This window comes from Scyliorhinus torazame, chromosome 14 (assembly GCF_047496885.1).
Source record: "Scyliorhinus torazame isolate Kashiwa2021f chromosome 14, sScyTor2.1, whole genome shotgun sequence".
Taxonomy (NCBI): Eukaryota; Metazoa; Chordata; class Chondrichthyes; order Carcharhiniformes; family Scyliorhinidae; genus Scyliorhinus; species Scyliorhinus torazame.
This window is the reverse complement of record NC_092720.1, coordinates 127,892,080-127,907,237: the sequence shown is the minus strand read 5'-3', so window position 1 is coordinate 127,907,237 and position 15,158 is coordinate 127,892,080. Positions and strand designations below refer to the sequence as shown.

Sequence of the window (15,158 nt, the reverse complement as noted above, 5' to 3'; positions counted from 1 at the left end):
AATGGGCCATTTCACATTTTCCCACATATTAGGCTGGATTCTCCGATTTGAAGACTAAGTGCTGACGCCGGCGTGGGAACAGTGGCATTTTACGCCTGAAAAAACGGCGCAAAAGCTGCACCGATCCTCCGTCTGGTGGGGGGCAAGCAGGCACACAGCATAAGGCCCTGGCTTTAGCTGCGGATACTGCCGCAGAATGGCTGGGTCCAGGGCTGCGCTTGCGCACGGCAATGGCCTGCAGCGTCTGCGCTGTGCAACATGGCGCGGCCACGCATGGACCCGGCCTGCCAAAAACTGCCCCCCTTTGACCAGGCTCTCCACCCCCGGATCGTCCCCCACCAGTGCCCCCAGCCCCCGCCAAAGCTCCCCCCCCCCCCCCCGCCTGTGGAACAGCTCCACCCTGACTGTGGCAGCGCTGGACTCAGTCAACAGCCGCCACGCCGGGGTCACAAAGAAAAATACCGTGAGTGACCCACACCATCAGGAACTCGGCCGATCGGCGGCGGAGCATCGGGGGAGGGCCTCAGGTGACATCCTGAGGCACTACCGATGGCGAGTACGCCGTTTTTATGGGGGCAGCGTATCGCAAAAGCGGCGCCGCTCCCGATTCCGGCCTTAACAGATATCTTTGCAGCAGCCTTGAACACGGGTGAGGTACCGGAGGACTGGAGAATTGCTAATGTTGTCCCCTTGTTTAAGAAGGGTAGCAGGGATAGTCCAGGGAATTATAGGCTGGTGAGCCTGACGTCAGTGGTAGGGAAGCTGCTGGAGAAGATACTGATGGATAGGACCTATTCCCATTTGGAAGAAAATAGGCTTATGAGTAATAGGCAACATGGTTTTGTGCAGGAAAGGTCATGTCTTACCAACTTAATAGAATTCTTTGAGGAAGTGACAAAGTTGAGGGAAGGGCTGTAGATGTCATATACATGGACTTCAGTAAGGCATTTGATAAGGTTCCCCATGGTAGGCTGATGGAGAAAGTAAAGTCTCATGGGGTCCAGGGTGTACTAGCTAGATGGATAAAGAACTGGCTGGGCAACAGGAGACAGACAGTAGTAGTGGAAGGGAGTGTCTCAAAATGGAGAACTGTGACCAGTGGTGTTCTACAGCGATCCATGCTGGGACCATTTGTGATATACATAAATGATCTGGAGGAAGGTATGGGTGGTCCGATTAGCAAGTTTGCAGATGACACTATGATTGGTGGAGTAGCAGATAATGAAGGGGACTGTCAGAGAATACAGCAGAATATAGATAGATTGGAGAGTTGGCCGGAGAAATGGCAGATGGAGTTCAATCCAGGCAAATGCGAGGTGATGCATTTTGGAAGATCCAATTCAAGAGCGACCTATACGGTAAATGAAAAAGCCCTGGGGAAAATTGATGTACAGAGAGATCTGGGAGTTCAGGTCCATTGTACCCTGAAGGTGGCTGCGCAGGTCGATAGAGTGGTCAAGAAGGCATATGGCATGCTTTCCTTCATCGGAAGGGGTATTGAGTACAAGAGTTGGCAGGTCATGTTACAGTTGTATAAGACTTTGGTTCGGCCACATTTGGAATACTGCGTACAGTTCTGGTCGCCACATTACCAAAAGGATGTGGATGCTTTGGAGAAGGTGCAGAGGAGGTTCACCAGGATGTTGCCTGGTATGGAGGGCGCTAGCTATGAAGAGAGGTTGAGTAGATTAGGATTATTTTCATTAGAAAGACGGAGGTTGAGGGGGCACCTCATTGAGGTCTACAAAATCATGAGAAGTATAGACAGGTGGATAGCAAGAAGCCTTTTCCCAGAGTGGGGGACTCAATTACTAGGGGTCACGAGTTCAAAGTGAGAGGGGAAAAGTTTAAAGGAGATATGCGTGGAAAGTTGTTTACGCAGAGGGTGGTGGGTGCCTGGAACGCATTGCCGGCAGAGGTGGTAGAGACGGGCACGATAGCGTCATTTAAGATGTATCTAGACAGATACATGAATGGGCAGGGAGCAGAGGGATACAGATCCTTAGAAAATAGGCGACAAGTTTTAGATAGAGGATCTGGATCGACGTCGGCTTGGAGGGCCGAAGGGCCTGTTCCTGTGCTGTAATTTCTCTTTGTTCTTTGAAACGGGGATTCTCCGGCCGATCGCCAAGCCCAATTACGGCGTCACCGACCGGAGAATCCCGCCCTTTATATTTGTCAAAATGTTACCCAGTCACTTAACCTTTGTCGACTCCTTATGTCCTCTTCACAATTTACTTTCCGACCTACCTTTATGTCACCAAAAAACTTAGCAACCATACCTTCAGTCCCTTTATCCAAGTTATTTGTATAAATTGTAAAAGGTTGAGGTCCCATCATTGATCCTTGTGGTATCCCACTCATTGGATTTGCCAACCATAAAAGATCCAATTATGTCCCCTCTTTATCCTGTTAGCTACCCAATCTTCTATCCATGCTAATATGTTACCCCCTACACCATGAGCTTTGATGTGGCAGCTTATCAAATGCTTTCTGGAAATCTAAGTACCGTACATCCACCGGTTTCCGGTATTCATAGCACATGTTACTTGGCACAGAAGATTCAAAGCATCTCTAATTATAGTTTATGGCCATGCATGAAATGAAGTTGTGCTTCAGTGAGATCAGTGCTGGATGGGACAAGTGGCCTCTCAATATTCTGGCACTGTTCCACCTTCAGAGTAACATCTATATGTAATTGCCGACACCTGTCCTCACTCCTCAGTGAGTTTGGTAAAGTTGCTTAAAGGGAAGAGAGAAACATTAGTGAATGACGGGAGTGACAATCCCTTTGCTCGGCAGTGTGCACTCAGCTCTGAAGAGGAAGTGATATTGTTTACTTGGATTACAAAGCTCTCATCTCGCACTCTCAAGACTTTGACATTTTAATCTGTTACTTTCTCCTGCTCTCCACTGGTGATCAATGGCAGCACAATGGCAGTGATGGGGGTAAATTGTGATTTGGAAGAAAATGCCCTCCCGTTGGCCTTTATGGTGATCTGCTGGAGTCAATTGAACACCTGTAAGAAAAAGTTTGTTACACCTGTAAGAAAACGTCTCCCGACAGATGCTGCCAGACTTGCTGAGATTTTCCAGCATTTTCTCTTTCGTTTCAGATTCCAGCATCCGCAGTAATTTGCTTTTATAGAAAACGTTTGTTATTCCATTGAACAGGATGAAAATCTAGGCATGTCCTAGAGCAGGTGGGTTTGGCAGATTCTAGAGCTACCTCTGCAGAAGGAAGGTTCTAGGTTTGGTGGATTTGTTGGTAGCACTCTCTGTGAGTGCTACTGCGGGCATGTTCTAGAGCAGACAGCTAATTTCACGGGCAGGTTGGTTCTAGAGTCGGCAATTTAGATGGCGGGCAGGTTCTAGAACAGGGGGCTTATTTGGTGCACAGTTCTTTTTCTAGCGCGGGCAGGTTCTGTAGAGGGCTGGTTACACAGTAAATTGGGCGAGCTGCTCGGCCAGTTTACTTACTTCCCAGTCAGTGAAGATACAGATTAACCTCAAAATGTTCCACAGCTCAGATAGGGTGGTCTCCTTTCAATATGTCTCTTTGTGTCAATAGTGTTTAAGTTAACTTAGGAACATAGGATTTAGCAGCAGGTGTAAGCCATTCAACTCTTTGAACCTGCTCCGCCATTCAATCTGATCATGGCTGATCCGGTTGTGGTCTCAACTCCACCTTCCTTGACCTTCATGGCCCTTGACTCCCTTGTCTATCAAACATCTACCTAACTCAGCCTTGTATAAATAAGACCCAGGCTCCACTGCCCAATGGGGAAGAGAATTCCACAGACTAACAACCCTCAGAGAAAAAAAAGTTCCCCTCATCTCTGATTTGAAAGGTAGACCTCTTATTCTGAAATATGCCCTTTATCTTTATGGGTGTAAGTTGGCTTAATAATAATTGCTTATTGTCACAAGTAGGCTTCAATGAAGTTACTGTGAAAGTTACTGTGAAAAGCCCCTAGTCGCTACATTCCGGCGCCTGTTCGGGGAGGCCGGTACGGGAATTGAACCCGCGCTACTGCCTGGTTCTGCGTACAAGCCAGCTGTTTAGCCCAGTGTGCTAAACCAGCCCCTGTAGTTCGCTTGATAGGTTACAGGCTAATTATAGTTTATTTAATTATAATTATAGTTTATCAGGCTTGATAGTTCGCGTGTGATGCAGAATGATGCCAATGGCGTGGGTTCAATTCCTGTACTGGCTATGGCAGTTTCTTCACCTTGCCCTACACTTGTGGAATGGAGCCTCCCGAGCTATATATAACCGATTGCCTATATTGTCTTTACATAACCGAGAGTCTCTCTCTCTCTCTAATGGAGCAGTAGGATAGCTTACCTTTGGGAACTTGCTCTCTTCCCCCCAATGTCTCCTCCACAAGAGGGAACATCCTTTGGGTAACAGGCAGCAGGGACCAGTAGGATAGCTTACCTTTGGGAACTTGCTCTCTTCGTCAATGAGGGAGACGATATTCATTGGCTTGACTGCAAGTGTATCCAGTGTCTTCTGGTTGTCGGTGAATTCAATTTGCTGCCAGGCGATGTTCTCCTGAACGTACTCCGCCTGCTCCTGTTTGAAGATGCACCTTACAAAGAATTGTTGCAAGTGCTCATTGGCAAGGTTAATGCACAGCTGCTCAAAGCTGAAAAGAAGGGACATTATCTGTGAGACAGCTACACTGACCATCACCATCACCACTACCAGAATCCAGCAGCAAGACCTATGGTAGTGCCCAAAGGTGGAGCAATTTTCAGAACTGGAGATCACAAAAAATGTTTTAAACCGTTAAAGAATGTGAAGAGCATTCCATTCTAGCTGGTACTATGCTGGACTCTCTCCGCTCACGCCGATGTTAATTGACAGAATAACGTGGGGAAACAATTAGGTGGAAATACCTGATATGCATAAGAAAACAGATGTAAATAGGAATTCTGACTTTTAAAGTCAGTATCCCCATTACACCATTGGCAGGGACAATCGAGCAGGGAAATCTAGCTGACGTAAAAGCCATTTTGGGCCTCCCACTCCGTCGATCTCAACCTCAAAACCAAGGGCGGAATATACCCCCGATGTAAATACAGGCATTATATTTCCCTTAATATCTGTAAAACCCTTCTGTTCAAACCAATTCCTCTTCTTGTTGCTTTGCATTGCTGTATTCTTGAGCTGCAGATGCATAGTTTTTATTTGGCAAAATGTTAGCCCAATTTGCCGTCAGAGTGTGAATCATAACGCAAGTTCACTGTCAAGGTGCTGCTGTGGTGTTGGGGAACTGAAATAGGAGCAGAGTTCACTAAAAATCAAACAATGAGTGATAGCAGTGCCGTGGTTGAAGTACTATGACATCATTGAGTGACATGCCTTCAATAAGCACACAATGAGTGATGAATGTAACTGAGGCTTTAATAAACTAAACAGCTAGCCTCCTGGCCTCTGGTCCCGAACTGGGGCGGAGGTGGAGACTAGCCACCTTTATACATGAGCCCGAGGGGAGGAGCCACAGGCGGAGCCAGCCGGGACAAGCCCAGGCATGTACAACACAACATAATGCAACACAGTGGTTTACCACATTCACACCCTGTTTAAAAAAGAGTTTGGCGGGGGTGAAGTGGTCTTAAAGGTCAAGTCTGTCAGGGGACTTGGCCTTTCGCCGTGATCGCCTCAGTCCCGGCTGTGATGTGGGCACCGGTGTTGAGACCTGCGCGTCCGGGAGCGTGTTGTCCTCTTCCTCACCCAGTTGTTGAGTTGGTGAAGGGTGTATGGGCGGAGGTGGTGGTAATGGTCGCCGGTGGGCCTGCGGGTGCTCGTTCGTGAGGTAGGTGGGCAGGGGTGGGGAAAGATCACTATGGGTGTAGGTGGGGAACCCGAACAAGGTGAAAAGACTGTGCAGGGCCTTGATGACGGTGGCAGAGGTCATGTCAGGGCACGGGATGGCGAAGGGTATTCTTGAGTACTCGTCAACAATGTTGAGGAAGTACACGTTACGGGCAGTGGAGGGGAGGGGCCCTTTGAAATCGATGCTGAGGCGCTCAGAGGGGCGAGAGGCCTTTACCAGGTGGCTCTGTCTGGCCGACAGAAGTGCTGTTTGCACTCCGCGCAGACCTGGCAGTCCCTGGTCACGGTCCTGACCTCCTTGATGGAGTAGGACAGGTTGCGAGCCTTGATGAAGTGAAAAAAACGGGTGACCCCCCGGGTGACAGAGGTCATTGTGGAGGGCCCGGAGTCGGTCTACTTGTACGCTGGCACATGTATGGATGGGGCATCTGGGGGCTCAATGAGCTTCCCAGGTCGATACAAGATATTGTACTTGTAGGTGGAGAGCTTGTTGAACATGAAGGCAACAGACCTAGATCGTCAGCAGCAGCAGCCCAGAAGGGGGGAGGGGGGTGGGGGGGGCACTATTTCTTGTTACTTTGCTAGTTCACTATTTTATTTAAATAATGTAACTTATTAGTTATTGTGTTATCTCTTATGTTGATTTGTAAAGTGGAAAAATTGTGTTTGAAAACTTTAATAAAATATATATATTTTTAAAAAATTTTAAATGAAGGCAACCGTTGGTCGGTGAGGAGAGTGAATCCCCTGCCAGCCAGATAATGCCTCCAATGTCGCACAGCTTCGACAATGGCTTGGGCTTCCTTTTCAACAGAGGAGTGTCGAATTTCGGAGGCATGGAGGGTACGGGAGAAGAAAGCCACGGGCCTGCCCGCCTGGTTGAGGGTAGCGGCCAGCGCAAAGTCCGACGCATCGCTCTCCACCTGCAACGGGATGGACTCGTCCACCGCGCGCATCGCGGCTTTGGCAATGTCTGCCTTGATGCGATCGAAGGCCAGTCAGTCCTCGGCCGTAAGGGGAAAAACGGTGGATTTGATAAGTGGGAGGGCCTTGTCCGCATAATTGGGGACCCACTGGGCATAGTACGAGAAGAACCCAGGCATTTCTTCAGGGCCTTGGGGCAGTAGGGGTGTGGGAGTTCCATGAGGGGGCGCATGCGGTCACGCCCTAGGACTCCATTTTCCACAACGTAGCCAAGGATGGCTAGGCGGGTTGTGCGGAAAACGCATTTTCCTTTATTATAGGTGAGATTCAGGAGTTTGGCGGTGTGGAGGAAGTGCCGGAGGTTTTCGTCATGGTCCTGCTGGTCATGGCCGCAGATGGTGACATTGTCTATGTACGGGAAAGTAGCCCGCAGCCCGTACTGGTCAACCATTCAGTCCATTTCTCTTTGAAAGACTGAGACCCCATTGGTGACGCCGAAGGGAACCCTGAGGAAGTGGTAGAGGCGGCCAGCTGCCTCGAAGGCAGTGTATTGGCGGTCCTCCGGGCGGATAGGGAGCTGGTGTACGCGGACTTCAAGTCAACTGTGGAGAAGACTCGATACTGCGCAATCTGGTTGACCATGCCAGATATGTGGGGGAGGGGGTACGCATCGAGCTGCGTGTACAGGCTGATGGTCTGACTATAATCGATGACCATCTGGTGCTTCTCCCCAGTCTTGACGACCACCGCTTGGGCTCTCCAGGGGCTGGTACTAGCCTCACTGATCCCTCTTGCAGGAGTCGCTGGACCTCCGACCTGATAAAGGCCCTGTCCCAGGCACTGTATCGTCTGCTCCTGGTAGCGACGGGCTTACAGTCCGGGGTGAGGATTGCGAAGAGCGAGGGTGGGTCGACCTTAAGGGTCGCGAGGCTACAGGCGGTGAGGGGGGGCAGGGGTCCACCGAACTTTAAAGTAAGGCTCTGGAGGTGGCACTGGAAGTCGAGCCCCAGTAATAGGGCAGCGCAGAGATGGGGAAGGACGGAGAGTTTGAAGTTAGTTTACTCTACGCCTTGTACAGTAAGGGTCATGACACAGTACCCCCGGATTTCTACTGAATGTGATCCGGAAGCCAGGAAGATTTTCTGGGTTGCGGGTAAGATTGGGAGGGAGCCGCGCCTTACCGTATCTGGGTGAATAAAGCTTTCTGTGCTCCCGGAGTCGAAAAGACAGGCCGTCTCGTGCCCGTTGATTCGGACGGTCATCGTAGACTTCGCAAGGTGGTGCGGCCGGAACTGGTCAAGCGTGATGGAGGCGAGCTTCAGAAGGCGGTCGGTAGGCCGGTCAGAGGTAGCGGCGGCCAGCGTACGGTCGGGTGAGCCAGGCTCCCGGGAGGTAGCGGAGTGGTCCCAAAATGGCGGCCCCAGGTGGGTCGCGCATGGCGGGTGGCAGCGGCGATGGCATCCAAGATGGCGGCCCCCGTGCGTCGCACGTGGCGGTTGGAGAATGCATTAAAGATGGCGGCGAAGATGGCGGCGCCCACGGGTCGCACATGGCGGGTGGCGCGGCAGCTGGGGGCGGCCCCGACAGACAGCAGGCAGCGCTGCTGGGCCTAGAAGTTTTAGGGGGAGATCGGGCCTGGCAGGCTTTCGCAAAGTGGCCCTTCTTCCCACGGCCATTCCAAGTTGCGTTCCGTGCAGGGCAGCGTTGTCTAGGGTGGCTGCCCTGGCTGTAAAAGTAGCACCTCGGGCCTCCGGCGTTGGTGGGCCGCTGCGCAGCACAGGCTTGCGTCGCACCCAAGTCGGATGATGGCTGTGCCCATGAGGGTGCCGCACGGTCAGAGGTGTAGGCCTCCTTGTTCTGGGAGGCCAGCTCCAGCGAGTTGGAGAGTTGCACTGTCTCTGGGAGACCAAGTGTACCCCCTTCTATATCGCTGGCGGATATAATTTGATTTCATGCCCGTGACATAAGCGTCCCTGATCAGCAGCTCCGCGTGCTGGGTAGCCGATATCGCCCGGCAGTCACAGTTCTGGCAAAGTACACGCAAAGCACGCAGGAATTCTGCAAGTGATTCCCCCGGACGTTGCCGTCTCATGGCAAGGGGGTGCCCAGCATACACCTTGTTAACGGACTTCACATAATGTCCCTTCAGCAGCATTATTGCCTCCGCAAATGAGGGGGGGTCCCTGATGAGGAGAAAGACTCGTGGGCTCACCCGTGCGTGGAGGATCTGCTTCTTCTGGAGGTCTGTGAAGTCTTCGGTAAAGGATGCGAGGTACGCTTCGAAGCAGCTTAGCCAGTGCTCAAAAGTTTCCGTGGCGTCAGCTGCCTGTGGGTCCAGCTCCAGGCGATCAGGCTTGAGTGATGAGTTCATCGTAGTTTAGTGTAATAAATTGATATGCCATCAATAAGCACACGACGAGTGATGAATGTAACTGAGGCTTCAATACACAAAAGCCTCCTGGCCTCTGGTTCCGAACTGGATCGGAGGCGGAGACTAGCCACCTTTATACATGAGCCCGAAGGGAGGAGCCACAGGTGGAGCCAGCCAGGACAAGCCCAGGCATGTAACAATACAATACAATACAATACAGTGGTTTACCACATTGAGGAAGTCACCTTGCACTGTAATGCCAGGTAGCTGGGCCTCAAAGCAACTCTGATGCAGAAATAACTACCAGTTGCATTTGCATCCAGGGCATTAACACAAATGGAACAACGCTACACTCAGATTGAGAAAGAGTGCCTGGTTATTGTTTCTGCCTGTGAGCATTTTCAACTGCACCTGCTTGGGAGAGATAATGTAACAGTAGAGTCTGACCACAAGCCCCTTCAAAGTATGTTTCGCAAACCATTGCTACCTGCTCCTAAGTGACTACAAAGCAAGCTACTTTGTAGCTTGTACAAGGATATCATCTGGACATGATTTACAAGCAAGGAAAACGGATGTACATCGGTGACATGCTATCGAGAGCAGCGCTTCCCATGAAGGAAGGTGAGGATGCGACGACAGAATGTGAAATCTTCCAGGTTCAACGTGAAGCAGCAGCTCAACGTGGTCTGGAAGCCATCAACGCAGCAGAGACATTGAATCGGACAGACATACTCCTTGCTCAAATCAAGCAAATGGCCCAACATGATGTAACTTTACTAGAAGAAGTTCCAAGAAGTTCTGATGAAAGGGTGGCCTGAGAGCATCAAGGATGCACCTGTGGTCACGTGCATATTGGGCACACTGGGATAGATTGACAGCCCAATATGGCTTTTTGTGCAAAGGAAATACGGTCATCAGCCTGAGGAGATATGCTGAAGCACATCCATGCAAGCCATCAAGGAATTGAATTGATTCGGAGAAAGGCAAAAGAACTGCTCTACTGGCCAAACATGAGCACTGAAATTAAAGACCACATCGGTCAGTGCGGTGCGGGTAGCGAGCTCCAAGCTAAACAAGCTAGAAGGCCATCGGTGATGCATGACATCCCAGACAGATCTTGGATGAAGCTGGGAGTAGACTTGCCACTTTGGTAGGAACTGATTATCTTATCACTGTCGATTGCCATTCTGACTATGGGGAGGTAGGCCAGCTGACTTCAATGATAACAGGAGAGATAGTAGAATGTCTGAAAGCACACACAAGTTGGTTCGTGATTCGAGACAGTGTGATGAGTGACAATGGCCATCCGTTCATGAGTGAAGAATTCAGCTGATTCACAAAGGATTGGGAAATTCAGCGCTACACATCATCTCCACACTATCAAATGGAAAGGCTGAGGTGACAGTGAAAATCACCAAAAGACTCATCAAGAAATCAAGCAAAATATGGCACAGCCAAATCCGAGAATGTGAAAACACATCGACTGCAGGCATGGAAAGTAGTCCTGTCCAAATGTCACACTGCATGCAAATTGCTCTTCCAATCACAAAAAAGCTGCTGAAACCGGGGTCGCGATTCTCCGATCCCCCACCGGGTCAGAGAATCGCCGGGGGCCGGCGTGAATCCTGCCCCCGCCGTGTCCTGAATTCTCCGCCACCGGAGATTCGGCGGGGGCGAGAATCGCGCGCGCCGGTCGGCGGAAATCGCGACGGTCAGCGGGCCCACCCCCAGCGATTCTCCGGTCCGCGATGGGCCGAAGTCCCGCCGCTGTCAACCAACGCCAGCCGGCGTGGATTGAACCACCTTTCGAACGGCGGGACAAGGTGGCGTGGGCGGGCTCTGGGGTCCTGGGGGGTGCCCCCACAGTGGCCTGGCCCGCGATCAGGGCCCACCGATCCGCGGGCGGGCCTGTGCCGTGGGGGCACTCTTTTCCTTCCGCCTTCGCCATGGTCTTCACTATGGCGGAGGCGGAAGAGACCCCCTCCACTGCGCATGCGCGGGGGTGCCATGAGCGGCCACTGACGCTCCCGCGCATGCGTCGCCCGGCGAAGTCATTTCCGCGCCAGCTGGCGGGGCAGAAATCAGTGCGGCTCGGGCCTAGCCCTTCAAGGTGAGGGCTCGGCCCCTCAAGATGCGGAGAATTCTGCACCTTTGGGGCGGCACGATGCCGGACTGATTCGTGCCGCTTTTGGCGCCGGTCGGCGGGCATCACGCCGATTGCGGAGAATCCCGCCCCAGAAGTAGTAACAGCTGTGAGTGTAAATATCAAGGTGAAACAGCAGAGAGACAAATTTCAGTTTGACAACACTGCGAAATCATTGACAGAGCTTAACACTGGAGACCCAGTAAGAGTTCAAAACTTCAATGCTCTCAACAGAAGTCAGCCCACGTGGACGCTTAGCACACGTGTGCAGTCACACAGGATCTAGCATGCAAATGTACCTTATGTACCGATGCGGTCTTTAATTTCAGTGCTCGTGTTTGGCTCGAAAAAAGGGGGATGCTTGTATCTTTTGTTAGATATGAAAACGGGCATATTTGTGCTTTGAAATGTAACCACTGTGGTTGACTCTGCCATCAGGCAAGCTGACTGTAATCTGCTATTTCTAGGCAGTTCAATAAAGCCCCTCACTAAGACAAGACACTGAAAACGCACAACATAATAATTAAAGCAAAAAGATGTTGGAATCTGAAACAAAGTGCGCAATTTAATGGCCGCCTCGCGCTTGAGCGAGAGCACGACGCAGGCATTAGATCGCGGGAGAGGCCAAAATCAGGGACCACACCAGGCGCCGATCGGTTTGTGACCTAACTGGCAATCATAGGTAAGTGAGCACTTCACAGCTCCCAAGTGGATCCCCATGGGTAGGCCTGCCATTTGGTACATGGGATTATTGTCTAGCATCCCAATCAGACCGTAAGGCCTGGAGACTGTGCCTGAATACTGCAGGAAAACACCACCGACAGAGCAGCCAACATCCGAACACCCAAGGACTTTGCCCCAACACCGGGGACATTCCCGCGACCAGAGGGTAGGTGCTTGCACTGGGAACGGGACAATCGCCCAGTCAAGGTAACATTATGAGTGGGTGCCTGGGGTACAGGGTCTGGGGTCTGTTGACCAGGGGCCCCCACTGTGGCTCGGGGTGCGTGGGAAGAGCGTGTTGGATGGCACCCTGCAGGGTGCCAGGGCATGTGATGGAATGGGGGAAGAGCCATGGCAGACTGGTGGATCCCAGGGTGGAAGACACCGCTGGTCTCCAGTCCCATACCCTCTCCAATTCCTTATAGCTACTACATAGGATGGATGATATCTTGGAACCCACCAAAGCTGCCATCGCGGTGCTGTTGGCATGCCAGATGGTCAGATGCCAGAGAAGGCAGCAGCATCGACAGAGGCTCGAGACGGCGGGCTATGTGCAGGGCCCCACCCACACCCTGAGGACCTGGCCACCGATCAGGCCAGGGGGGGACCCAGAGGGGAGGACGGCGATGGTCCAAGGTGTACAGACACCGTCGATCTTTCGAACAGATAACAGACAGCGTTTGCCGCAGGAGGCTCCGCCTCTACAAGGAGACAGTGCAGCCCTTGCGGACTTGGCACCACATGGAGGAGGAGGATGCCCACTCCCGGTGGCCGTCAAGGTCACCGCATCCGTGAACTTCTACACCTTAGGATCATTCCAAGGCTCGAGTGGGGACTCGTGCGGCATTTCAGAAGGTACAGCTCGCACGTTCATACATGAGGTCCCAGATGCCTTGTTTGCCCGGGCAGCTAACTATATACATTTGACATGCATCAAGCCCAATAAGATGCCAAAGCAGCAAGATTCTCTGTCATCGATGGGATGTCGCAGGTCCAGGGGGTACTAGATAGCACACATGTCGCCTCGCAATCACCAAGCCATCAGGGGGTACCCTACATCAACAGGAAGGGGTTCCACTCCCTGAACGTCCAACTTGTGAGCAACCACCGCATGAACATCATGCACGTGTGTGCATGCTTCCCAGGGAGTGGTGGCTTCCATCGTCCCCTCCTCCCGGTCAGTGCCATAGGACATTGGGGGTCACGTCGGGACTTTATGGCAGCTGGATTGAGCCGCGTTGCTCCGCGTCATCTGGCTCTGCCAGCTCCAGTGGTTCCCCAGCATCACCACCATGGTGTCGACCTCCTCAACAATGCTCCTCAGTGACTGGGACATTCTCTGCTGAACCTCGGCAAGGTCCTGTGACCAGGACACGTCTCCCAGCGAATGCGACATGCTCTGGAGTGCCTCGGCAACGTCCAGCTGAGACTGGGACATGCTCCACAGCACCTCGGATAGGTCCAGCAAGGACTGGGAAACCTCCCCCAGTGAGTTGGACAAGCTACTGAGCCCCTCAGCCATGGCCACAACTGACTGAGCCACGCCTTGGACACCTCCACTCATGCTGCCGGCATCATGCACCAGGCTCTCCACTGGGTCGCCACCCTAGTAGTGTTGGCCTTCGTGCCACGTATTGCCAGCACCATCTCCTGTGCATGTAGCCTCTGGGACCGACCAATCGGCTATGGACCTGCTGGAATGTCTCTGCCATCCCCCTCTGAATCTCACGGCTGTACCCCATTGACTGGTCCAGAGGCTCAGCAACTGACTGGGACCCAGCTGGGTCCTGGGATCCAGCAGACCTCTGACTGCTGTCTCCCCTGGACTTCCTGCCTCCACCTGATGTACAATGACAACTGTGTGGTGCTCACCAGAGTGTGCCCAGAAGCCTGTCCACTACTGTCGCCCACTGAGGTGTGCGTCTCTGCGCTGGTGGAGGGTGGGGAGACAGCTGTGCCGCGAATACGGTGGTCTCCTCGGAGTTCCCGTCCAAGATGTTCTCTTCGGAGACAGGCGGGGGGACTACCTGCAGGATAATCAACATGTGGTGAGTGGGAGGGATGGATCATTCTGTATGGCATTAACAACTCATATGTGACAGGTCAGCTGGGTGGTGGCTGGTAGATCCTCACCTCTGCGCCATACGCCAACATCTACATCAGTGACCGATCTGGTCTCAGCCAACCCCACAACCTCCAGGACCTGTTCCTTGTAGGGGGGGTGAGGACTTTGATCTCCGGTACCCTGCTGCCTGACTGTGCCCTCTCCTGTCTGTTGTGGGCCAAGCTTTCCTGCGGGGACACAGGGAGGGTGTGGTGAGCCGTATGCTTCACTCATCGTAGAGGAGTGTGGGGGGGGGGGGGGAAGCGTGGGCAGCATTGCTGGGCATAGGGGAGCCGGGGCATGGTTTGGTGTTTGGTGCTGGGTGGGGGCAGTGGCAGACGCAAGGTCGTCGGGCGGTGGGGGGGGGGGGGGCAAGCGGGGCCGGTGCCAACCCACCCTTTGGCTCGGTGGTGGTCACTGATCCTCTTCCGGCACTGGGTGCCTGTCCTCCTGGTGACACTCCCCACACTGACGATCACTGCCATTCCTCCCAGGCGACACTGGCTGCCCTGTGGCCAACCCTCTGAGCCCCTCGGGGGAACAGGGCATCCCGTCTCTACTCGACCCCATCCAACAATCTGGCCAGTTCGGCATCCCCGAATTGCGGGGCTGGTCTCCTCGGTGGCATGGCTGCGAACTGTGTGGGGTTTGCTCTGCGGGATCAGTGTAAGTGCTTCTTCCCCCTTGTTGGTGGGTGGCTTGTGGGCGTGGTCCCAGCAAATAAGCCGGCGGAACCATCATTTGTGGCGTGAAGCCTGTGGGGCTTCATTAAGTAGACCAATTAACGTTGTGATGCCGGTGATGGCCTCACTGGGTTGAGCGTCGGCAAGCTTGTGGCAGTTCCCACTCGCTACCACACTTAGAAACGTCTCTATTAAATCGCACCCATGAACAGAAAATGTTGGGAAAACCCAGCAGTTCCGGCAGCATCTGCGGAGATAGAAAATAGAGTTAACGTTTCCAGTCCGTGTGGCTTCTTCTTCAGAGCTGAGGAAGTACAACTGTCCTTATACCTGAAACAAAACATAAAACAAAGTAAGTGCCTACC

General features: G+C 52.6%; 1 protein-coding gene across 1 annotated transcript in view; it reads right to left on the bottom strand.

The window, feature by feature from the left end:
• LOC140390031 (unconventional myosin-VIIa-like) overlaps positions 1–15,158 on the bottom strand; it is a 251,412-nt gene that overhangs the window by 180,360 nt on the left and 55,894 nt on the right. Inside the window, exon 12 of the mRNA XM_072474875.1 lies at positions 4,442–4,652. Within this exon, the coding sequence (XP_072330976.1) occupies positions 4,442–4,652 (211 nt within the window). The remainder of the gene's footprint in view (positions 1–4,441; positions 4,653–15,158) is intronic.